Source organism: Pelophylax lessonae (assembly GCF_965119305.1).
Source record: "Pelophylax lessonae genome assembly, chromosome: 6".
NCBI lineage: Eukaryota > Metazoa > Chordata > Amphibia > Anura > Ranidae > Pelophylax > Pelophylax lessonae.
In genome coordinates, this window is record NC_138773.1 from 171,216,368 (window position 1) to 171,239,790 (window position 23,423).

At 47.5% G+C, this 23,423-nt stretch overlaps 1 protein-coding gene across 2 annotated transcripts in view; it reads left to right on the plus strand.

The window, feature by feature from the left end:
- The first annotated feature begins 5,437 nt into the window (after positions 1–5,437).
- Positions 5,438–23,423, plus strand: part of NABP1 (nucleic acid binding protein 1) — a 62,809-nt gene continuing 44,823 nt past the window's right edge. For both annotated transcript variants that reach the window (XM_082262489.1, XM_082262490.1), the window contains exons 1-3: positions 5,438–5,570; positions 5,704–5,842; positions 19,572–19,643. In XM_082262489.1, the coding sequence (XP_082118615.1) occupies positions 5,480–5,570; positions 5,704–5,842; positions 19,572–19,643 (302 nt within the window). In that variant the 5' untranslated portion in view covers positions 5,438–5,479. The remainder of the gene's footprint in view (positions 5,571–5,703; positions 5,843–19,571; positions 19,644–23,423) is intronic.

Below are 23,423 nucleotides of genomic sequence, written 5' to 3' on the forward strand. Positions count from 1 at the left end.
GGTTGTAAAGGCAAAAGGTTTTTTATAATAGATCATGTTACCTTAAAGCAGGGATCTTCAAACTACGGCCCTCCAGCTGTTGTGGAACTACACGTACCATGAGGCATTGGAAAACTCTGACATTCACAGACATGACTAGGCATGATGGGAATTGTGGTTCCTGAACAACTGGGGAGCCATAGTTTAAAGACCCCTGCCTTAAAGCATGTATAACAGCACAGTGCTTGTGCTGCGTATTTTGGCCCCTTGTTTAACCTAAAAAACCTGGCTGATCCTATCTGGTTCTGCCCTCTCCCCCTGTAAACTGACCACGGTTTATCATAGCTGCTGAGCCTTGACACTGTGGTCAGTTTACGTACCACCCCTGTACTCTCCCCCCTCCCCTCTCTGCCTGTCAGCTAGTCTTTGCCAATCTGCTCCCCACCCCTTCCTTTCCCTTCCTGCTGCTATAATATCTGTATAATAAACATACCATCCCCTCTGTTAGCTAACGATGTCTGTCCTGAAACAAAAAAAAAAAAAAAAAGTAGATTTATAGCTTATATCAGAGTGTCTCCCGGCGCTCACGTGACTGCTCGGCTCTCTCCTCCCAGCTGATGTCGTCGGGAGTTCTCGGCCCTGCCTGACATAGCTGTCAGCCTGGGAGAGGAGAGAGCCGAGGAGTCACGTGAGTGCCGAGAGACACTCTGATATAAGCTATAAATCTGCTTTTTTTTTTTCAGCACAGACATTAGGACACATATCGTTAGCTAACAGAGGGGATGGAATGTTTATTAGACAGTGGCTTTACAACCACTTTGAGTCATACTATGCATTAAGATAAAAAAACCTTCACTGTGCAGCAGCCCCCTTAATACTTATCTGAGCCCCAACTCAATCCATCGATGTGCACGAGTACCTCGGCCGTCCGGGACTCTCCTCCTTCATTGGCTGAGACACGGCAGCAGCACCATTGGCTCCCACTGTTGTCAAAGTCAGTTAGCCAATGAGGAAAGAGAGGGGGCAGGGCCGAACCGCACCTTCATGTCTGAATAGATACATGGAGCAGTGGCTTGGGTGCCCCCATAGCAAGCTGCTTGCTGTGGGGGCACTCGGCAGGTGCAAAGGGCAAGGAGTGCTGGCGGGGGACCCAAGAAGAGGAGAATCAGGGCAGGTAAGAATAAAAACGTAGTTATTTTTAACCACTTGCCAACCAGTCGCCGCAGATATACGGCAGCAGGTTGGCAGGTTCCCGTGAAACAACGCACCTGTAAGTTGCTTTGTGGGAGCGCGCCCATTCTATAGTGGGGAAGGTGATCTGCGGGGCTGGCGGCCACGATTGCTGGCCGTGGAGACAGAATGGTGGTCTGTGGTTGTAAACACAGCAGACCGTTGTTTTGTCAGCAATCAACACAGGGCTCCTGTGTTCCTCCTATTTGGGATCACAGGTCTCTGTGTTGATTCCATAAGCCCATCCCCCCCGTTAGAAAACACCCCCTAGGCACACATTTAACCCTTTGATCGCCCCTGGTGTTAACCCCTTCCCTGCCAGTGTCATTATTACAGTAACAGTGCATATTTATAGCACTGATTACTGTAGTAATGTCACTGGTCCCCCCAAAAGTGTCAAAAATGTCAGTCAGAGGTCCGATCTGTCTCCTGCAATGTCGTAGTCCCGCTAAAAATCGCTGATCGCCGCCATTACTAGTAAAAAATAAAATAAAATAAAAATGACATACATTTTCCCCCTAGTTTGTAGATATGATAACTTTTACGCAAACCAATCAAAATACGCCTATTTGGATTTTTTTTACCAAAAATACATAGCAGAAAACATATTGGCCTTAAATGATGAAAAAATTTGATTTTTTTTTTTGTTTTATTGGGAATGTTATATAGCAGAAAGTGAAAAATATTGTTTTTTTTTTCAGAATCGTTGCTCTTTTTTGTTTACAGCACAAAAAATAAAAATTGCACAGGTGATCAAATACCACCATAAGAAACTTCTATGTGTGGGGGAAAATGTTTTATTTGGGTACAGCGTAGCACAACCGCGCAATTGTCAGTTAAAATAATGCAGTGCCGAATCACAAAAAATGGCCTGGTCATTAAGGGGGCAAATCCTTCCACTCCAGAAGTGGTTAAAGGGAAAAAATGAAACTTTAGTGCCGGTGTAACGTGAGAATTACCTACCCCGTGAGAATTACCTACCCTCGTCAATTCCGGCCAGGAACAGCTGAGCAGCGCAGCAGTGCGCATGCTCAGAGCCCCGGATACCAAATGGAAGAACTGAGGAGCTTACTAGTGCGCATGCGCACTAGTAGGAAACGATCATGGTGTACCGTGAAAAAAACCTACCGACGCGGCGCTTACATAAAACAGCTGTGCAGAAATACGAGTAATCTCCGCTCGTGTGCCTGTCACTTCCCTGCTCTCGGCAAGTCAATATAAAAGCGGCTCTCGGCTCCGTGATTTATGTTTTCATACACCCGCCGGCACTTTTATATTTACTAGCAGAGAGCAGGGAAGTGACAGGGACAGGAGCGGAGATGACTCGTATTTCAGCACAGCTGTTTTAATGTACCCGCTGCATTACATACAGTGCCGGGCACCGGAAGTGACGAGGGGTAGGTTTTTCTCACGGGTAGGTAATTCTCACGGAACACCGGTTCACACTATTGCGATGCGGGAACACTGCGAATATACTGCGTGTTCCCGCATCGCATCTGCAGAGCAGGCAGTTCACACTGTTATATGTGATACGCTGGGGGTGCCAATTCCAGGTTAACGACACCCCCAGATCAGATCGCACATCGCAGTGCGATCTGACAGTTCGCACAAAAATCCGATCGCACTGGTATGAACCATCATGCGATCCGATTCTGCTGTGGACCAAAAAAAGGGTCCTGTGCGAGTTTACTGCGATTGCGGTGCAAATTCAGCCATACAAACTGTATGGCTGAATTTGCACCGCACAGACATTGCATGTGAGTTAGGATCAGTGCGCTCCGAATTACATGCGATGTCTGTGATCGCATTAGTGTGAACCGGCACTTAAGCTGGATACACACTATACAACTTTTGTTGTTAGATTTTCTTTAGATTTACCTTCAACTATGTGGTGCAAGGGCCTGCCAGATTGCATACAAATTGAAAGTGTTTAGATTTGACCTCATATTATATGGTTTTGGTAAATCTAAAGACAATTGTATAGTGTGTATGGCCCATTAGTGTGACTTTACCACACATAAATGCAGGTTTGATGCTGCCAGTGTGAATGACGCCAACGTTTAGGCTGGATACACACTGTACAATTTTCTTTCGATTTTTTCCTTTAGATTTCCCAAAACCATATAATAGGAGGTTAGACCTAAACACTTTCAATTTGTATGCAGTCAGGCAGGCCCTTGCACTATATAGTTGAAGGTAAATCTAAAGGAAATCTAACAACAAAAGTTGTATAGTGTGTATCCAGCCTAAAGGGCCATACACACTATAAGATTTTCTGAAGACTTTTTCCTTCAGATTTACCTTTTCTATGTAGTGCAAGGGCCTGCCATATTGCATACAAATTGAAAGTGTTTAGGTTTGACCTCATTATATGGTTTTGGTAAATCTAAAGGAAAAAGTCTTCAGAAAATCTTAAAGGGCTCTTTCACACGGGCGTTCTGATCAGATCTGCCTGTCAGTTTTTTAGACGGATCTGATCGGATGCCCCATTCAGCCCTATGGAGCAGCGGATGTCAGCGGTGACATGTCCGCTGACATCCGCATCCGATCCTGTCTGTGAAATCCGGACGGATGGAAACCCTATTTTCCATCCATCCTGGGGATCGGATGAGAGCGGACAGGCGGTCCACTCTCATCCGATTCCCCATAGAGAGCAGCGGGGGCTGTGACACCTCCCTCTCCGCACTGCAAGCGGAGACGGAGCTGTCATCCGCCGGCTCAGCAGGGGGTTAACGGATCGATCCCCGCTGAGCAGCAAGGATCCCGCCTACGGAGGCGGACCGTGTGAAAGAGCCCATAGTGTGTATGGCCCATTAGGCCCCTTTCACACATGCTGTCCGTTTTTCATCCATCCATTGACGGATGAAAAACAGACATCAATGTATCTCTATGTAAAAACGGATGACAACGGATGATCATCAGTTGTCATCTGTTTTCATCCGCTTCCGTCAATGTCCATTTTTTTGAATGGATGAATGTCCTATTTTTCATCCATCAAAAAAACGGATCGGACGAAAAACGGATGACAACGGATGAAAGCGGATGACAACAGATGAAAAACAGATAACAACTGACGAAAAACGGATGAAAAACTGATAACGGGCTCTTTCACATGGCCGCTCCGTGTGAAAGCTCCGCTGCGGGACTTTTTTTTTTTTTAACGGAGCGGATGACATTTATGTCCCATCCTTTTGCGGATGATATGCGGACATAATGTAAGTCTATGGGGATTGCGGATGTCAGTGGATGACACCGCTGACATCCGATTTTCCTTCCTTTCCGTTTTTTGAACGGAGGAAAAATAGGGTTCTGTTCTGTTCCAAAAAACGGAACAGAACTGAAAGGAGGAAAATCGGATGTCAGCGGATGGTATTCCGCTGACATCCGCAATGCCATAGACTTACATTATGTCCGCAAAAAAATAGGATGATTTGCGGACACACGGAGCGCCCGTGTGAAAGAGCCACATTTTGACATGACTGATGAACTTATAGTAAAGTGAGCTGTTGGACGGAGATTGGCAAACAAGGGCAGGGTTTCCTGGTAATGACTCTGTCATTATCATATATTATGTCATTATTATTCAGTGCCAGGCTGCACACATAGTACACCCGGCTATTATTCAACATCTGTGTTACTAGAATACACCCAACACTACACACAAACAACCAACCGCCTCCGCTCCCATCCACTACTGAACGTGGTAAAGTCAGAGAGGACAAAAGAAGCCCAAGCCACGCCCCACCCTCTCCAGCCATCCAATCGCCGTCATACAGTTCTGTACACTCGTTAGAAAAGAACGAGCTGATTCAAGAGGCTGTACCATTCACATTCTCGGGGAGCTTGCGGTTTTATGTTTTATTTGGAAGCCGTGGTCTCTCAAACACTTAGGCGTTCAGTGTTATCTCAAGTAAATCAATAACTATAGTGAATGAATGTGTAACGTAGGAGTTAACACCGTTTGAAAGGCACTGCTCCCCGTGTAGCTTACATAATGGAATGTTCTATTGTTATATATAGGAGTCACACTGCACATGCTCGCACACATTGTGTTGTGTAGGACGGAGGAGGTGTGTTGTAGAGACGGGCGAGTTCCCTGTATGTGTTCCCCCGTATAAAACGAGGTGCCCAGTGATAGAGCCGTGCCCTGTGTATAGAGGAGTGCGGCCTTCCCACACACTGAGCTGGTCTCTATAATAAGCGCCCTGTGATAACAGAGCCTCCATACACGAGGGTGAACAGTAATGCCCGGCGTTTCTCTCACACCACCATGAACTTGATAAACGACTCGTTCGTGTCTATAAAAGACATAAAGACCGGGCAGAAAAACTTAAATGTCATCTTTATTGTGCTGGAGATCGGTAAGTGTCCCTGAGGACGGTAGGTGAGCCGGATGCAGCGTGTGGAGGCCCCCCCCCTCATGTGCTGTGCCCAGTCCGGGCTCTATCCTTGTCATGACTAAACTTTGTGTTTTCCTCTCTAACCCCCATACAGGCAGAGTCACAAAAACTAAAGATGGTCATGAAGTGAGGTCGTGCAAGGTGGCAGATAAAACGGGGAGCATCACAGTCTCTGTGTGGGATGAAATTGGAAGCCTTATTCAGCCCGGAGACATAATTCGGTTAACCAGAGGGTATGTGGTCACGTGTGCCGCAAGGCGTGCGCAGCACTTTACTTACACTTGGTATGGTCCACAGGATGGGTAATGGTACGATCCACACTTGGTATGGTCCACATGATGGGTAATGGTATGATCCACACTTGGTATGGTCCACAGGATGGGTAATGGTACGATCCACACTTGGTATGGTCCACAGGATGGGTAATGGTACGATCCACACTTGGTATGGTCCACAGGATGGGTAGTGGTACGATCCACACTTGGTATGGTCCACAGGATGGGTAGTGGTACGATCCACACTTGGTATGGTCCACAGGATGGGTAGTGGTACGATCCACACTTGGTATGGTCCACAGGATGGGTAGTGGTACGATCCACACTTGGTATGGTCCACAGGATGGGTAATGGTACGATCCACACTTGGTATGGTCCACAGGATGGGTAATGGTACGATCCACATCTACAACCAAACGCTTGGGGCTCCTTTACACCAAATGAGGCATTGCAACGCAGCAGCTGCTGTGCAGTCCGGCTAGACCAGCGCTGTTGATACGCCAATATTGGCGCACCTTGCTGTTCCCTTTTTTTATTTTTATGAACTTTATTGAAAGGTCACCGTGACATTTTATCCAGACTGCGATGACCCGCGCTACACTGGAAAAAAAAAAGTACTGCACACTACAGCTTGCATCACCAATACACCACAGTGGTGTGAACTAGTGATGGACCGATATCGGTTTTTCCTTGCCGATACTGATATTTTGGCCAATGCATATCGGTATTGGCCGATATTTTTGTACATTTAAACATTTTTTTTTTTTGACAGGTACTTTTGTGGAGGGATCTGGGGGTCTAAAAGACCCCAAACCCCTCCTCTGCACTTAAAAGTTTTTAAAATGCCAAGTTTGAATGCGGTCATTTTTTGAATCTGGCACCAGACAGTACCCCGAAGTGATGTTACGCATGACATTACGTCCGGGTTTTTGCATGGAGACCCAATCGGAGCCGAATGCGGCTTTGATTACGTCTTGGGTGGCCATGCAGGCTGGTTGCCCGGGTCTCCTGTCTCACCACGATTTGCGGGGGGGGGGGGGGAGGGGTAGGGAACGTCCCCTTCCGCTCCTTGTAATGACAGCCGAGCGGCTTGCATCGGTTGTCATTACAAGAGAGCCGACCGTCGGCTATGGATGCCGGTATCACTCCGGTACAAGCACTTTCCGAAATATCGGTAACCTCTGGAGCCGATTCCGATATATCGGGAAAAGTGCATATCGGCCCTCAAAATATCGGCTTTGCCAATAATCGGTCGATCCCTAGTGTGAACCAGCCACACCAGAGGCAATGCATTTTGCCTGGTCTTGCATAGGATTGTGCAGGAATAGCCACTCACTGTAGCTAAAGTAAATGCTCCCTAAGTGCCGGTTAACACTATGCGGTGTGGGAATCACCTGCAATTTTGAACAAGAATCGCCTTTCTGTTCAAATCACATGTGATTCTTCAGCAGTGCGATTTGAGCCGTTATTCTGAATGGCTCAAATCACACCGAATCTGCACCAAAAGTGTGCAGGACCCTTTTTTTTGGCTGCACCAAAATCTGATCGCATGGGTGTTCGCACCTGTCAGATGCGATTCTGCAAATCACACTGCGTTTTGCAAACTGATTTTGGGGTGTTAAAGTAGGAGTCCATTCTAACACTAAAATCCCTGCATCTATAGACCTCCACAATCTAACACTAACCTATCTAACCTCGTAAAGATAAAATCAGTATCCATACCTGTTTTTGAAGCCAATCTGACGCAATCCCACGCTGACATGTCAGCTGCGCATCTCTGTGGAGGAGGGTGCAGAAGATCCATCCGACAACAGAAACCCCATAGTATTTCTATGGGTGACATCAATCCCCATTCGTTCCGTTGTCTTCTGCAGAGCTTCTGCCGCTGGAGACCAGATCAGCGTCAAAAAAGGTATGTAGTATACTGATTTCTTCTTTACAGGGCTAGATAGGTTCGTGTTAGACCATGGAGGTCTATCACATGATAGACTTTGCACTGCCTCCTGGCATTGAAGCCCACTTAAATTAGAGCTATAGGCACATTGGGGAGATTTTTCTTCACTTCCTGTCTCATACCCAAACAGGAAGTGATAGGAAATTCCAGCAAATTAAGGGATTTCTTTGAGGACCTCAAGGTCACCATTTCCCCTCTATTACTTTTATGGGGACAACCAAAAAGTGGTATTTTCTTTTACTTTCACGTTCAATGCTAATGGTAAACAAGACAGAGTGACAGCAAAAGAAACTGACAAGTGTTCTAATCCATCTCCACTCTATCCAAAACTAGTTTTTCCTTCAGTTATACTTTAAAGGGCAGCGTGAAAGGGTTAAAGGACAAGTTTACTGTGAGGTTGTTCTTTAATAAATCACCCCCCCCCCCCCCCCCCAAAAACCCACTGAGTGCAGAGTGCCATGTTAAGCTCCTTTTACACAGGCCGTATCTGTTCCAATCAGTAGGGGATCTGTAGACAGGGCAGTTTGTCATATGTGCTAGTTTGCACCACATACTGGCACCACATACCTTAAAACAAAGCCTTCCAGCAGCGTACTTCCATCTTCACTCAGTCGTTTTCTGGGTTCGGCTCTCTGGCCTTTTGGCTGGGTATGATAGCACGGCAGCCATGGTTGCAGCACAGTGTTCTCAATGGACAACATGCTCGTGTGCTGTCCATTTAAAGCACAAGCGCAGATGTCACCGGCCGATATAAATGTGAATATCTCCTAAATGCTATGGGAGATGTTCACTGTACCCACAGGCAAGTCTTATTACAGGCTTACCTGTAGATACAGGTCGTAAAGGAGAGTTTTTTCTACTGCTTTAATGGACCCATGTTAGGTCTAAAGGCAAGTGGATATAAATGGATGCATGTCAGACTACCTCAGATCCATCACGTTTAGGTCCAACACATGGAAAAGGATGGACACCATTTCTGTTTGTTTTTGACTTGGACTGACTTGTTTTACAACTAGACTGAAGGACCCTTACAGTGGATCTTCACTTCAAAAAGCACTTAGCAACCCTCCCACCTATCCTCCAGGCCTAAAAGGTGGCAATGACATGTAAAGTGGTCCAGCAGCATCCTGAGATATCCATGTCCTCTTTCTCAGGAGGTATCAGCTTACAGACAGGTGGAGGAGGGATGACCTGGCGGCACATCATTGGCAGCTGGCTGCAAGCACCTGGGAATGACAGTTGTCTCCCAATGTCCTGTGGAAAGGAGATGGTGGCACAGGACCCGCTATGAATGTGCCAAACTGATTACAGCAGGGCAATCCTGAATTCATTGGGCGTGTGTGCTTTTTTGAGGACAAGGTAAGAGGGGACTGGGAAAAATGAGGAAAAGGAGGCCTCTTTAAAGTGGAAGTAAACCTGCCCTCTTACATTAGTGCCAACATCTTGGCCTGGTCTTGATCTGGGCATGTGCAGCTTAGTGTAAATTTTAAAGATTGCAAACAGGCAGGTAAGTTTGTTTTATTAGTGAAAAGATATACAATGTCTTTTCTGTAATAGAGCCTGCCTGCTCACAATTGAAGCTTTGTTTACTTCCAATTTCGATGCCTTTCTCCCAGGCATTGCTGTGCGGTGCTGCACAACATTTCTCCCAAAAATTTCACACCAGCTCTTGGTGTACACGTGTGCCATGGCCCAGTGAGTAAGTTGTAGTCTAGCAATCTTGTGAAATACAGCTCACCTATAGGGGTGAATGGACCATGTAACGTGTACGCTAAGAGGAAAAACCAACGGGGACATCTTTAGATAGGCAGGACTGCACAGTAGAGGTTTAACTTGGCACTCTGCACCCCCTGGGGTGGGGGGATTTACTAAAGGACAAGTTGACGAAAAATAAACTTGTACTGTAACATGTTAATGTCATTACAAGAGCCAATTTGCAGGATGAATTTGCAAAACCTTTAATTCTGCAGCTTTTGTTAAATTGCCTGTTCTTCCTGACATGACTATCTTTGTTTTGGCATATCTGTTATAGGGTGACAATGCTCTTTTCTCATCTCCTAAGCTTTCCTCCTATCTTATGGACCTGTCACTTGTGCTTCCAATGAAGACTATAAAGGGTTTATATACTAAGGGCTCTTTCACACGGGTGATCCGATCAGATCCGCCTGTCAGTTTTTTAGACGGATCTGATTGGATCCTCCATGCAGCTCTATGGGGCAGCGGATGTCAGCGGAGACACCTCCGCTGACACCCGCTGCCATCCGTATCCGATCCTGTCTGTGAAATCTGGACGGATGGAAACCCTATTTTTCCATCCATTCAGGGATCGGATGAGAGCGTACAGACGGTCCGCTATCATCCGATCCCCCATAGAGAGCAGCGGGAGCTGTGACACTTCCTCTCTGCACTGCAAGCGGAGACGGAGCTGTCATCCGCCGGCTCAGCGGGGATCGGCGGATCGATCCCTGCTGAGCAGCAGGGATCCGCCTACGGAAAGAGCCCTAAAGCTGGAGAGTGCAGCATCAGGCTCACTTCTGCTTAGAAACTGATCAGCTTCCAGGTTTTATTGCCAAAGCTAGCTGAAGTTAGAAGCTGATTGGCTACCATGTACAGCTGCACCAGATTCTGAGTGCTCCAGTTTTAGTAAATCTGCCACTAAGTGACTGGCAATGCTGATCGCGTAGGCATGTTCAGTGTTTGTAATCAACAGGATCCTGCCCTAAATGCAATGCAGCTGCTGCTGGAGGAGATGCATAATAGCAGGAAGTTGATGCAGCAGCACAGAGAAACAACAAAGGATGTGAAATGTAGTTTGAAGTGTCAATTTTAGTGATACAGTGCTCCCTGACCTAAATGTCATTCTGCTAGGGTTTACACTTGAGGTTCATTCACATGGGTACTACAGAGGGACATACACCACAAAAGCTGTTTCTGTGCCCTGGAGTCAGTCGTTGCATATAGATGTCTGTACAAATCAATGACAGGCTGCGGTTGTTTGATAACGCAGATAAGTATTAAATGCTTAGATGTGCTGTTACCAATGTGCAGCAGCAGTCGGTTTGTTTTTTCTGGCAGCTGTATGCACAACACCTGTAATTTCAGGTACAAAAATACTCTTTGCAGTTTGCATCCCTCTGTATGAATGAGCCCTTACAGTAAATTTAGGAACACCACCTATTTAGAAATTTTAAGTAAACCTATGTATTACCCATGCAAGACACAACTAGCATATCAAAAGCAAAAATGTTTTTTCATTTAAAATGATTAGGGAATGGTTAAAACGCCGACCATTTTTTGCCGTCTGTGTCCCATTTTTGACATTTCGCTTGTCCATGAGATGACATATCTGTAAAGTGAGGTACAATTCTCATTAGAAAAGTTATGAACATAGTGAAGTCACTGTTACCTTGAGGAAGGGACCCTGCGAGGCCTTAAAATGTCAGTTCCTTATGACTTGTCTGACTTATGTGAAGCTGTCTTAATAAATATGTGAAGCTCATATTTTGGTGACTTCATATTTTTCATATCTGATTCTGCAATGACAACATCTGTGGCAAGCACTTTGAGCTTCTATCAGTTATTTAAAGGTCAAGTACTGTGGAGATTGCAGCTTTTATTTGAACTTTTTTGACTCTGAGGATGACAATACAATGCTTGAGTTTTGACTGATTCCTTCTGGATCAGCTGAAAATTGAGCAGTGTATGGCCCTGCTGGTGCCGGTCCATTTGGCAAAAATAGATTGTGTTACAGCTCATTCAGACTGGCGCGATCCGACTTCGAGGGGCGACCTGTGAATTCGCGGTGCACAGCGTGCACCGCGACTTCGGCGCGACTTGCAGGGACTTCACATAATGGAACTCTATGCAAGTCGCTCCCAGGTCGCCCCCAAAGTAGTACAGGACCCTTTTTCTAAGTCGGAGCGACTTGTGTTGCTCCTATTAGAACGGGTCCTGTGCTAATCAATGGCGAGCGACCGAGCGCGACTTGTCAGGCTGACAAGTGGCCTGACAAGTCGTGCTAGTCTGAATGGGGTCTTACTGTCTTTTGTGAAAAGAGCCTGTTAAATATTTTGTTAAAAGGGGGCCTGTAAGAATACAGTAGCTTGGCATGGGATATTTATCGTCTGTGCTATTAGTGTGCATGGAGGAGTCTGTTAATGTTTCTTTCATTCAAAACTTAAGAAATATGTGTGTCTGGAAAGCTTTCAACAGGTTACCATCAGAAGTGTCCCCAATTGAAGATACTCCTCTATTCCTGTACTAGTGACAACACAAAACTTATTTTCCTTAACTTTTGGTCCTGGTGACATTGGTCACTAGGAGGAAGGGCATCCCCATAGCAGGGACACAGACCTAATAACTTGATGGGTTTTAACCCTTGTACGCTCCATCCAAAATGTAAGACTTGCTTTACATGAAAAGATTTGCTTGTTCTGCTTACACAGGGCTGTGTACTTTCCTACCCCCATATGACAGTGCTGAATTCATAAGTGGTTAGTAAGAAAGTACCAGTGTTACATTGAGTTGAATGCTCTTCATACTTGTAAGCAATAGTTATAGTATTTTTGCTGCCACCAAGGGGAGCTGGGGAGGACAGAAGTTAAATTACCCTGTTTTGCATAGACAAAGCACAAGTTCACTTTACGGTGGAAGTCTATTCAAATTTCAGTGTTTGCTAGATATGGGAAGGTTTGTCAAAGGCCCCATTCACATTTGCCAATTGGGCAGCAACCACTTTGAAAGCAATGGAAGGCTGACAGCTTTGTCTGCATTAAGGGATACTCATTGGCAGGTGCCCGCTCTGAGAACGACCTTGAATAGCTGCGGGAGCTGTCAGCCTATCATTGCTTCAATGGGGCTCCTGCCTGCAGCTAATCGCCAGGAACCCCTATTGGATCTCCTGCATGTTATCGCAAACACTTCCATGAGCAAGTGCGAATGGGGCCCAGAGCTACTTGAGATGGGTAATGGCACAGTAAGTAGGTGTAGAAATTGATCAGATAAAAATGGCTCCCTCTGGTATAAGCCATTCATGTAGTAGTGGTCAGTCGCACACAGTTTGGGAGTATTGTGTGATCCTATTGGATTAACTACTACAATATTTTACGTCTGTGCCAATATGTCCCATTTGTTTGTATTTATAATTTTTGCACTTATGGAACAGATCTGAATACTTTTTTAGTGGTATATTTAACAGGCCAGAAGGTAGCAACAAGAGGTTCATTGTGTACATACACCTTAATCCTTTTACTGCCTAAATTGATATAACTCCATTGCAAAGTATGCTGTTTTGTCAGCAGGAAGATACTAGAAGGTTGAAATCGTGTACTCAAAGCTCAAATGAAGGAAGGTTTGCCAAAAGACTTTAGAATTGCATATGTTTTCCAGTATTGTTACTGGGAAACCTATTGACATTCTACACCTGAGCTGCTGACCAGGGCATGTGTTTGTGCCACTCATACTCTAGCTCAGGGGTCCCCAAACCTTCTAAACATAGGGCCAGTTTACTGTCCTTCAGAGTTTAGGGGGGCCAGACCAGTGGGAGTAGAATGTTCAGGCATCCAGTGGGAGTAAACAATGCACTATCTTTGGTGTCAGTGGGAGGTATAGTTCCCCATTGTTCTCAGTGGGGGGGGGGGGGGGGGGATAGTGTCAGTGGGGGGGAACAGTGGCCCATCGCTGCTGTCAGTGGGGGGGGGGGGGACAGTGGCCCATCGCTGGTGTCAGTGGGGGGGAACAGTGGCCCATCACTGGTGTCAGTGGGGGGGGGGGGAAACAGTGGCCCATCGCTGGTGTCAGTGGGGGGGGGGGAACAGTGGCCCATCGCTGGTGTCAGTGGGGGGGGAGACAGTGGCCCATCGTTGGTGTCAATGGGGGGTAACAGTGGCCCATCGCTGGTGTCAGTGGGGGGGGAACAGTGGCCCATGGTTGGTGTCAGTGGGAGAGGGGGGCAGTGGCCCATGGTTGGTGTCAGTGGGGGGGGGGGCACAGCGGCCCATGGCTGGTGTCAGTGGGAGAGGGGGGCAGTGGCCCATGGTTGGTGTCAGTGGGGGGGAACAGTGGCCCATGGTTGGTGTCAGTGGGAGAGGGGGGCAGTGGCCCATGGTTGGTGTCAGTGGGGGGGGGCACAGCGGCCCATGGCTGGTGTCAGTGGGAGAGGGGGGCAGTGGCCCATGGTTGGTGTCAGTGGGGGGGAACAGTGGCCCATGGTTGGTGTCAGTGGGAGGGGGGAACAGTGGCCCATGGTTGGTGTCAGTGGGAGGGGGGGGCAGTGGCCCATGGTTGGTGTCAGTGGGGGGGAGACAGCGGCCCATGGTTGGTGTCAGTGGGGGGGGGAACAGTGGCCCATGGTTGGTGTCAGTGGGGGGGGAGACAGCGGCCCATGGTTGGTGTCAGTGGGGGGGGGGGGACAGTGGCCCATCGTTGGTGTCAGTGGGGGGGGGGGGACAGTGGCCCATCGTTGGTGTCAGTGGGGGGTAACAGTGGCCCATCGCTGGTGTCAGTGGGGGGGAACAGTGGCCCATGGTTGGTGTCAGTGGGAGAGGGGGGCAGTGGCCCATGGTTGGTGTCAGTGGGGGGGGGGCACAGCGGCCCATGGCTGGTGTCAGTGGGAGAGGGGGGCAGTGGCCCATGGTTGGTGTCAGTGGGGGGGAACAGTGGCCCATGGTTGGTGTCAGTGGGAGAGGGGGGCAGTGGCCCATGGTTGGTGTCAGTGGGGGGGGGCACAGCGGCCCATGGCTGGTATCAGTGTGGGGGGGGGAGACAGCGGCCCATGGTTGGTGTCAGTGGGGGGGGAGACAGCGGCCCATGGTTGGTGTCAGTGTGGGGGGAGACAGCGGCCCATGGTTGGTGTCAGTGTGGGGGGAGACAGCGGCCCATGGTTGGTGTCAGTGGGGAGGGGGCAGCAGCCCATGGTTGGTGTCAGTGGGGGGGGGACAGCAGCCCATGGTTGGTGTCAGTGGGGGGGGGGGGCGGCAGCGGCCCATGGTTGGTGTCAGTGGGGGGGGACAGTGGCCCATGGTTGGTGTCAGTGGGGGGGACAGTGGCCCATGGTTGGTGTCAGTAAATGAAATGGTGGCCCATGGTTGGTGTCAGTAAATGAAATGGTGGCCCATGGTTGGTGTCAGTAAATGAAATGGTGCCCCAAGGGCTGGATAAAGGCACCCGGGCTGCAGTTTGGAGACCACTGCTCTAGCTGATAAGCTGCTTGAAAAGTCCATCTTTTCACTGTTATTACTGTACTTGGGGCTTCTCCGCATCCATTTGCTTTCAGTTATTTGGGAAGCAGAGTATGTTGGTGGGTGGGGAGGAATGAGTAAGTAGAAAAGAGACTTGGGCTCTATTCATACCACCATGTCACGTGGCTGTAGATTTTTTGTCAGAGCTTGGCATGTGCTTCACTGTGTGTTAGAGCGTTTCCTGGCCACGTTTTTGGGTGCCATTAATGGCACTGCAAGCACAACGCGCATTCCTAGAATGTGCAGATGGGAATGCAGCCTTAAGGCTCCTTTCACACTAGCTTACTTCAAAGTTGGGAAATTTACAGTGCAATTTTGGAGTCTGACTTTGATATCTCTGGCATTGAAGCAGTGTCAGTCGGCTCAAAGTAGTGCAGGAAACTTTTCTGAAGTTGCAGCAACTTAAGTAGTGTTAATTGGAACAACACTAATAGAAATACATGGCATTTTACATGTCCTGCAACTTTTGGTCTCAAAAGTCGGAGCTTAAGTCGCACAAGTGTGAAAGAAGCCTTAGTCACTGCAGTTTTCATGTACTCGGCTTGAATGTTTTTGAATGGGGCCTATGTACAGGCAGCCCCCTGCTGTCTGATGGGGCACAGTATGGACATACTGCCTGCACTCTTCCCAGCAGCAGCCCTGGTTGTGTTGTAATGAAAAAAAAAGCTGTGTAGTAGAGCTGCACGATTAATCGTTTTTAAAAAAAAAATAATAATGTGATCTTGATTCACTCCCCCCTCACGATCTTAAAGGAGTTAAAAAGTCAGAAGGTTTTTTATCTTAATTCATAGAATGCATTAGGTTAAACCACCTGTGTAGCAGCCTCCCCAGCACCCCCTAATACTTAAGCCCAATCTCATTCCAGCGATGTTCACGAGTTCTTCGGCCGTCCAGGACTCTCTCTCCTGATTGGCTGGGGCACAGCCGCTGAACCATTGGCTCCCGCGGCTGTCAATTAAAGTCAGTTAGTTAATCAGGAGAGAGAGGGGGCGGGGCTGAACTGCAACTCCATGTCTGAATGGAAATACGGAGCTGCGGCAAGGGTGCCCCCATAGCAACGTTGCTAAGTGCTGGGAGATAACTATAAACACATTTTACAAGTATCCGTTCGTTCTTTTAGATCAGGAATTAACGTCAGTCTGTAAATAAAGGCAGTTTAACCACTTAGGCCTCATGTACACTGGACATTTGAAATACTCTTCTAAATGCTGGAAATTGTAGCTAGTAAACGGAGTTAAAAAAACATCAGTTTTGCCACTTTTGACATGCCACGTTTACCGGCGTTCATGAGCGGTTTTGGAAGCGTTTTTGCAGATAACAGATTTTACTGATCCCTAATGCCTACAATGCAGGATAGCTCTCTCTCTCCTTGTAATCGTTTCTAACGCGTTTGGCGTTTCCTGAATGCATTTATTTGCTTTCAAGAAAATGCCTCTAAACGGCTATAAAAAAACATGGACAGATCAGATAACCTAGAGCAGAGCTCGGCTGCTGAAAAAAATGCCCAACTGCTCCTAAACATCAGTTTATCAGCAGCAGTGTACATGAGGCCTAAGTCCTGGTTCACATTAGTGCGATGACAAACATTGCATGTAATTTGGAGCGCACTGCTCTGAAAATCACTTGCGATGTCTGTGCTATGCGAATTTAGCCATACAGATTGTATGGCTGAATTTGCATCGCATTCGGACACAACACACAGGACCCTTTTTTGGGTTCACAGCAGAATCTGATCGCATGGTGGTTCACACCTATGCAATCCGATTCATGTCAAAACTGACAGTTTGCACTACGATATGCGAACTGATCTGGGGGTGTTAACTGTGTATGGACACCCCCCAGCGATTTGCATATGACAGTGTGAACTGCCTGCGAGTTGAATGCGATGCGGGATCTCGCAGTGGATTGGCAGGGTTCCCACATCGCATATATGTGAACCGGCACTAAGCCCCGGTTCACATTTGTGCGAGTGCCGGGTTCGCATGTAATATCGGAGCGCACTGCTCCGACATTACATGCGATCAGCTGTGCGGTGCGAGTTTAGCCATACACTTTGTATGGCTAAATTCGCATCGCACCCGGAGCAAACACGTACAGGAGGCATTTTTGCAGCCGCATCAGGATCGGATCGCACAGCGGTTCACACTTGTGCGATCCGCTCCTGTGCGAACTGCACGATCGCACTGCGATATGCGATCAAACTGGGGGTGTCGTTAAGATTACATTGACATCCCCCAGCGTATCGCATATGGCAGTGTGAACTGCCAGGGGTGCGTGTGCGATGCGGGAACAGGCTGCGAATTCGCAGCCTTCCCGCATCGCATAAATGTGAACCGAGCCTAAAAGACTACGCCTTTATCTGACACTTGTTGCTTACAAGTTAAAATCAATATTTTTTGCTAGAAAGTTACTTGGAACCCCCAAGCATATATATATATATATATATATATATATATATATCATTTTTTTAGGAGAGACCCTAGAGAATAAAATGGCGGTTGTTGCAATCATTTGTCACACTGTATTTGCACAGTGTTCTTTCAAATGCAATTTTTTAGAAAAAAATACACTTTAATAATTAAAAAAAAAAAAAAGTGAAGTTAGCACAATTTTTTTTGTAAAATGTGAAAGATGTTACGCCGAGAATCGGGAGAGAATCGTGATATCTGAAATGTCTCCAGTTTACTGCACATGGTAATAACCATCTCTTATTTTTGCACGCATTGTTTATTTTCCCTAAGTTATTGCAGGTATAAAGTGCAGGCAGTTAGTATTGCCCATACCTGCAGTATTCTTATCAAACCCCCCAATGCTGAAAGCCTAGCCTTTGTAATATGTAAAGCTTCAACACTTCTGAACTTTCCTGCATAATGTGCCTCCTGCACATACCATTGGCCAGTTGGAATGTATTGGTGTGGTGTTCAGTTGCAAGCTCAAATACTACCTGGAAGTATCCATCTTTGCTGTTTTTGTCAAAGTGGCCCAACATTCTGCGGTTACAGAAGGCCTCAGGAGGCACCTGCAGGTATGTGAAGTAACTTTACATCTGACTGCCGGTTCACACTGACCTGACTTGTCAGGCGACTTGGTCGCCTGACAAGTAGCTTCCAATGCTGTGCAATGGAACCCTTCTAATCAGAGCGACTCAAGTCGCTCCGACTTAGAAAAAGGTTCCTGCACTATTTTTTTTGCAAAGTCGGAGCGACTTGCATTGACTTCTATTACGAGAAGTTGTTGCAAGCCGCGCTGAAGTCGTGCTGCACGGGCGACTTCATTAGAAACGACTCTGAATAATAATGGACAAAAAGCCACTCAGGTGTATGTAATGAAAGCCTGGGAGTCGGATGCTCGTCTAGGTCTGTAATCCAAACAGCAGTGAGCACAAGAGAAGATTGACAGCACTTCGACTAAAAGGCAAATAGGATGTTTATTGAAGAAAAGTATCCAAAATAGCAGACATCATGGACACACAGGCTGCAAGATGGTTGCTAACTTGGTTTGCAGCTTACCAATTCTTAGATGTGATGGCTGCATTCGTTTTATTTATTTTTTCATTTTTTCCTTCATTTTCACATGCCAGCAAGTCTTTTTTTTTTTTTCCCATCAACCCCTTAAAGGTTACGTTTGTCTTTCAGAACATGTTCCAGTTCCTGCAGCCTCTCCTCGACCATAGGGTGAGAGTGGGCTGGGGATCTTCTCCCTGCACCTGCAGTAACAATTTAAAAACAGCGTGGCCATGTGAGGCTCCGTCCACACGTCTGCATCATTCATTCAGTTTCCTGAGAATGGATAGACTACAAGTACCATCATCCACCACAGCTGATATCTTGTAATTCCTAATGGACTGTGAGGGTGCTAGTGGACGCATTGCGTAGTAATCTGCAGTATAGCCTGCATTAACCCAACTCAACAGAGCTGAATTGGCCCTCCATAAAGTCTGCAATACTGATATTTGCCATTCCTTCCAGCAGTGAAGACTATGTTCTGTCTTGTATTGCTGCACACAGCGGTGAACTCTTCCAGGTGGGTCAGCTGCTGTCTCCCATTTGCACGCTGTTTCCATTATCTCTGGCTAATAGTGATGGAATATCTCTGCAGAGAAAGCTTTGCAGTCAGTGGTCCCTTTTAGATTTCTCCACTTACTCTCCTGTGCTGTTGGCTTGCAGGACAAGGCATTTCCAGATATCCTTCTGGACAACAGCTTTTCCCCCCAAAAATGTTTTAGTTTGTGATATGCTTGTGTAATATTGTATGTTACTCTTTTAACACTTGCTGGCGGATTTCTGCTTTTTTTATTTTTATTAATCTTCCTGGAATTGCTCACTCATTTGCTATCCTGAATTTTTCCCTCAAACTGTTGCAAGGTACGACTAATATTTAACTGTAGAAAGTCAGATTTTTAACTTAAGATTTTCAATGTTTTTTTCTACTGTTTAGGTTTCAAATTCAAAGTTTTATATTTATGTAATGATCTAGTGCAATAATCTCATTAAAGGTATGCTTCTTTGTGGAAAGGATGCCTAACACTGTACAGTGGAAGAGGAGGCGAGCTGCAAAAGATAGGAGAGTAAGTACTTTGTTTTATTGTACGCCAAGATTGTTACTACATCTGACTAAAGAAAACCTTTGCAACTAACATGCATGAGTCCCTGCTCTGACTGTTTATAAATTGAACCCTGGGGTATTGAGCTTTGTAAAGAGGCCAATTTATTAAAGCAGGTGGTGGTTAATGAGACTAAGGAAATTGTCTTGTGCAACATAAGCTTCTTGCAAGAATTGCTTCATAAGTTTATGCTCTAATTTGCCATTGGCGGATTCTAACAAATTGTATAGCTGTTACAAAAACACTTAAACCAGTAAATCTGGGATTTGCTCCTCTAATCCCTGGTAAAAAAATGCATCTTCATTAGTTTAATTTGGCTGTGTGTTTTACTTGGCACTGTGGTGTCTTTGGCACTGTGGTGTCTTTGGCACTGTGGTGTCTTTGGCACTGTGGTGTCTTTGGCACTGTGGTGTCTTTGGCACTGTGGTGTCTTTGGCACTGTGGTGTCTTTAAAATATGGTCTAAACAATTGAAACCTAATGAACAGTAAGGATGGCAATTAAAATGTTTTTCTCTTTCATTTATTGTCACACTGCTCCTGGTATTCATAACCATTGGGTTATACTGCCCCCTACAGGAGTAGGACACTAGGCAGAAAAAAATTCTGACTACACCCATGGGCAGTCCCAGGGTGGTATACTCCCTCTCTCTGCTATATAGAAATTTTTTTTCTCCTGGATTTTTCCTGTGAGCTCTACAATCAACTGCCGGAATGGTCGACGAGCTGGATAATCTAGATCCAGTGGTCACCCCAGTCTGGCAAACGTGCAGAACTCCGCTCCGCGCTAGGTAGGCTGCGACATAGCCCCACTAGATGGGTGCTGGCCTGCGAGTTAAACGCCTCGCGAGGTAGCATACGACTGGTTTCGGCCTGAGTTGCAGCGTTCCTCCTGGCCAACAGCCCCCCCATTTCGATGCAGAGTGGTTCTGTCTGTAGATGTGCCCGTCTGGTTCTTGGTATGGCGAGTAGCTGTCCCCCCCCCCCCTCTCCCCCTGGAGGGTTTTGGAGAGGATGTGGGCCCCTCCTTGAGATGGTTGGACCCCCGGGTTTCCCTCCCTCCCGCAAGCACCCCACCATTACGGAGTCCCTTATCCTGCCCCCCCTTCCACATACACTGGGGCTCTTTGGGTGATCTGGCCACTTTCCAGGGGTGGGGGCAGGGCGCTGACTGGCGATAAGGGTCCAGGGGGTGCACCGGTGGTCTCCCGGCCTGGTCTCCCAACCCTGGGTCCCTGTATGCCTCGTGGTGCCATCATTTTGTTATAGCCTGTGTGTTCTATACACGGTGGCCATGTTTGTATAATCCGGTGGCCATTTTTGCTGTGGTTTTCTATTGAAAATAGCGGTGGCCATGACAGTGGAGCACGGTGGGCAGCGATTTCGGCGGTGGGAGCCCCTCATCTCCTGGATCATTTTACTTCCTGATCGCTGCACGTGTAGTGCAGGTAATCCTTGTGGCTGCAGGTACTTGTCTCTGCTGATGGTGAGTCTGGTGGGATCCTCTGCCTCTCTGCTGAGGATCGCTTGGTGCTTTGTGCCTGGGACCGGGTGTTTCTGCCAGCGTGGTGGGGGTTTTCACTTAGCAGTGTTTTTTTCACTTTTTTGTGGGGTCCCCCTGGTGACTCATGGAGTATTTGGAGCACATTTCCCCACCTGATCCCTATGGAGGCTGCTGGACCCTCCAGGTCCCAACCAACCATCCGTGCACTGACAGCGGTCCTGGAGTGCCTTGTGACCCGGGTGGAGGTGGCTTGCGGGCGATGGGCTAGCAAAAAGCACCCCGTCTTCCCCTGCCTCATTTGTCACATCAGATCCTGAATCTGATTTGGCGGCTGTGGACGTGGGTCACCCTGCTGGGTCTGCAACAACGTGCCTGGAAACCTCTGATAGTGAGGATGATTCCTCCATGTCTGCAACAGCACACGAAAAGCCTGCTGGTGGATGCACGGATTGTATCTGTACGTGAGTTCCTAAAGATGAACACAGCTTAAGCTGCGACAGAGGTGCAGGTACCCTTGGCACTCACAAGCCATCCAGAGTAACAAAGGGGTTTCCTTTCCCTGCCTATTTTGACAGAATTGTCACTAAAGAGTGGGGACGACCAAAGCGCCCCCGTGGGGCCCCTAAGCGCTTTACTAGGCGTTACCCCTATGAGGAGTCCTTTCTTAAGAAGTGGACTGTGCTGTCGGTGGTGGACCCTCCTGTATGCGGATTAAACAAGGCAACCATGATTCCGGTTGAAGAGTCCCCAGGCCTATAAGGATCTGGCTGATTGGAAGGCGGAGGCTGTGGCCCACCATATGTTTACTCTGGTTCGGCAATTAGGCCAGTATTCACCATTGCCCTAGTGTCGCAAACTGACCAAGTGGGCTACACTGTGACCTTGAGGGAGAATGGCTCCCCCCTGCTTTTGCCGAGCTGGCAAACCAGCTGGTCCAGGGGCTGCAGTTTATCTGTGCTGCCTCTTTGGATGCGGCTCCCCTGATGGCTCGCCTCTGTTTTGGCGGTGGTCTTTTGGCATTTCTTTTGGCTGAAGTGCTTTCCAAGATTGCCTGTTTGGAGCTACCCTGGATGGCATCAAAGGTCAAACGGGGGGATGAGTACTTTTCTTTCGCAGGCTACTAAGGGCAAGGAACATCATCGTAGAAGTGGGCCCTCAGCTCATAAGTTTTTTTTTTTTTTTTTTTTTTTTTTCATCCCTCAGGGTCGAAGGACAAGGGCTCGAACCCTTTCAGGGTCTCTTCAGGAGAATCCAAACTAACCTAGTCTTTCAAGCCAAGATCTGGCTTCCCCAGACCGTGGACAAGGCTTCTTCAGCATGACGGTGCGCCCTCACCCGTATCGGGGTTGAACGGATGTTTTTGCTTGTTTCCGGACTCATAGACTTCCCTAGTGCAAGACAAGTGGGTCCACAAAGTCATTCGGTCCGGCAAGAAGATAGTTTCACTCTTGTCCCCTCGCAAGGTTTTTTCCTTCCAATCTGCGCCTGTCCCCAGACCGCTTTCAGGGCCTGTTTGGGGCAGTACAAGACCTGTTCCTTCAAGGGGTGATTGTCCTGGTTCTGACTTTGGAATTTTTTAAGGGGTTTTTACTCAAACCTGTTCAGTCCCCAGGAAGGAAGGCAAAAGGCGTCCAATACTGGACCTCAAGGCGCTAAACGGCTTTGTGTGGGTACTGAAGTTCAAAATGGAGTCCATTTGATTGGCGGTGGCATCCCTGTGTTGGGGATTTCCTCGCCTTTATCATTATCAAGGATGCCTACCTTCCCATTCCAATATGTGCCAGTCTCCAGCGTTTTCTAGGCTTTGCTGTGGGAGAGGAGCATCATCAGTTTTTGGTGTTACCTTTGGTCTCACCTCTGCTCCTTGGGTCTTCACAAGTGTTAGCCCTGGTGCTAGCCTTGCTACCCCAATGGGGGATCGTGGTACTGGGCTACTTGGACAATCTCCTAATGTGAGCGGAGTCTCCCTCTGCTCTGGTGGACAACCTGGAGATCACAATATGAACTCGGCTGGATTCTGAAGTCTGCTCTGATTCCGTCCATTAAGCTAGACTATCTGGGCCTGACTCTGAGCTCGGCCCTAGCCAAGAGTGCTCCTTCCTCTGGACAAACTCCAAAAATTGCAGGCTGCAATTCGCCTCCTGCTGTCCAACAGATGGTCATCCCTCAACTTGCGTGCGGGTGCTGGGCCTGATGGTGTCTACCTTCGAGGTGGTTCTGATTGCACTGTTCCATACGAGGT